This window comes from Pocillopora damicornis, chromosome 3, assembly GCF_964200805.1.
Source record: "Pocillopora damicornis chromosome 3, jaPocDami1.2, whole genome shotgun sequence".
NCBI classification, from domain to species: Eukaryota; Metazoa; Cnidaria; class Anthozoa; order Scleractinia; family Pocilloporidae; genus Pocillopora; species Pocillopora damicornis.
The window spans coordinates 16,683,042-16,685,541 of NC_142672.1; the positions used below are offsets into that span (position 1 = coordinate 16,683,042).

General features: G+C 38.7%; 2 protein-coding genes across 2 annotated transcripts in view; one reads left to right on the forward strand and one right to left on the reverse strand.

Moving 5' to 3' along the window:
• Window positions 1-2,500, forward strand: part of LOC149048542 (uncharacterized) — a 5,339-nt gene that overhangs the window by 1,637 nt on the left and 1,202 nt on the right. The window contains exon 1 of the mRNA XM_089198811.1: window positions 1-2,500. This exon is cut by the window's left edge and continues 1,637 nt beyond it; it is cut by the window's right edge and continues 1,202 nt beyond it. Within this exon, the coding sequence (XP_089054937.1) occupies window positions 1-699 (699 nt within the window). The 3' untranslated portion in view covers window positions 700-2,500.
• Window positions 1,211-2,500, reverse strand: part of LOC149048543 (uncharacterized) — a 2,455-nt gene continuing 1,165 nt past the window's right edge. The window contains exon 1 of the mRNA XM_089198812.1: window positions 1,211-2,500. This exon is cut by the window's right edge and continues 1,165 nt beyond it. Within this exon, the coding sequence (XP_089054938.1) occupies window positions 2,100-2,500 (401 nt within the window). The 3' untranslated portion in view covers window positions 1,211-2,099.

Here is a 2,500-nt window from a genome sequence, read left to right on the forward strand (position 1 = left end):
CAGCATTGGAACTCTGTACTGCCCAAATTGGAAACATTTTGGAGAATATGTATTCTTCCAGAAATTCTAGGGCGATGGTATACCAGAAGATGTACAGTGCCTCCTAAATTACCAGATAAGGATGGTATTTGTTTTTGCAGGAAAATCAGACATGAGGAAACCATTTCATGCAGTAACAAAAATTGCCCTTACAAAAGGTTTCACCCTTCCTGTCTTTCGCTCACTGCCATGAGAAAGCCAAAGACTTGGTATTGCCCTCACTGCTCTCGACTTCCCCAGTTCAAGAGAAGAGGTGGTACCAGGACATCAGCACAACCCCCTACAGCATCTATTCAGGCAGCTATGAAATTGGACAGCATCTGCATCTGCAAGACTAAGCCTAGTACAACAGAGAAGGTTGTAGAATGCCATGGAGACAACTGTGAAAATGGAAAATTTTTCCACCTTTCCTGCCTCAGTTTAAACAGAATGCCCAACAATTATCAAACAACCTGGAAATGTTCTGAATGCAATAAAGTTGCCACTGTCCATTCAGCCACCACCCTTGCCAAGTATTGTTCTTCATCAGATTCCTCAAGTGGTGAAGAGGAAAGTGATATTTCTATCATTAAAGTCACTCATGGCAGCAGTGACAAGTCTAGTCCTCTGGGAAACCTAACTGACTCCCATTTTGATTTAATTCTTAGTCCCACTGGATGACTAGACTGTGACATTATTCACCAAGCTCAAGTTTTGCTGCGTGGTGAGAATTCAAGCATAGAAGGCTTTCAGCGACCAACACTTGGCCCAGTTAGAAATTTTGATGTTGTCAGTGGTGAATTCATACAAATTTTGCACACTGATCACAGTCACTGGGTGTGTGTAAGCTCAATTGGCTGTGAGCTGGGACATGTCAATCTTTATGACAGCCTGTATCATGACTCTGTTTTAACCCAAGAGGTTGAAGAACAAACGAATGACTTGTTAGGGGGCTGTTTGGTTGCTCTTAACCCTATGCCAGTGCAGCAGCAAACAAATGGAAGTGACTGTGGGGTTTTTGCAATTGCATTTTCCACCTGCCTGGTCTTTGGAGAAGATCCCACATTCATAAATTTTGATATTCAAAGTATGAGAACTCACTTAGCATCATGTCTAAGTAATGGCAAATTTACTTTGTTCCCTACATTCTAAGTACACTGATTATGCATACAGTCTGAAGTGAAGGATAAAATCCATGTAATTTTGTTTTTAATCAATTTCAGTTCTCAATCTATGTACATTACATGCATGAGAAGATCATTTACTTTGTTCATAAAAGAAAACTAAGTTTTGCAGGGCAATTTTTTTAATCACACTTGCCAGTCAAAGTTGTTTGTACCTCAGTTGTAATTTTCATGGTATTCTTTGCTTTCCCTACTAAGACACAACAGCCAATGGTAATTGAATGCTAAAATATCTACTGTTTTAACATAATTATAAATTAAAGATGACAGGGCTGGATGCATTCTTCATCCAATCTGCATGCCAACATTAAGTCAAATCAATGTTTCATTTCTTTTCCTCTCATTTCGACAATGGCACACCCACATAAAGACAATGTCAAACAACCCTCCAGTTTCAAAGGAAGGAATCAACAAGCAATATCTAATTAAAAGGGGACATAAACAGGGGTTTGGTTTCTCTTTCCAAGGCTTTAAATTTTTTTTTAAAGAATGATCAAGGGTTTGAAGTATATTGTCGACACCCTCATGGAGAATTCCTCGATCATCAGATACAATATTATTTCACTATTTACAGTACAACTAAAAAAAAAATGTGAACACCAAAATAAGTCGTGGGTATCAGTCAAGTAGCACAAACCTGATTGGGTTATTCTGGATAGAACACAGTTTGATGAAAAAGTAATAAACAATGTTCACAGTAACAATTCAGGCATATTTCAGTTGTTCACCATTTTCTGAATTGCACTATAACATCCAAGGTTTACAAATTAAACAAATGGTAAAGTACATTAAGAATATTTATTGGAATATCCACATTTCTGGAGAGTTCCATGTGTCTTTGTTTCTAAATTTATCTTCAATCATACACAACATAACTATTTGAAATGGGAGGTTTGCCTAATCAAAAGGTACAATAGGAGGACAGAAGTTAACAAGAGCTGCACAAACTCTTATCATGTGATCCACCAGTGGAGTGTGGCGATCAGAGTTTTCATGATTAGATATAAGATAGTCAGTTGGCAGGGTACCTTCTAGAATCGTAAATTTTCGTCTGAGCAATCCAATCACACGTTCAACATGGATCCTTACATTTGCAATTCCTCTAGTCTGCTCCACATCCACTGGGTCCAGCTGAGATTTTCCCTTTGTAAAAGCTGGGATTACCAGTCTTGCTTGCTTGAGACCAATGCTTTCACTAACGGTAAATCCTCGGTCAGCCATCACCATATCTCCCGGAAGAAGCTTGTCCAGAAAACCACAGTTCTCGGTTACAAATTTATCAGAGACACAACCTCCCC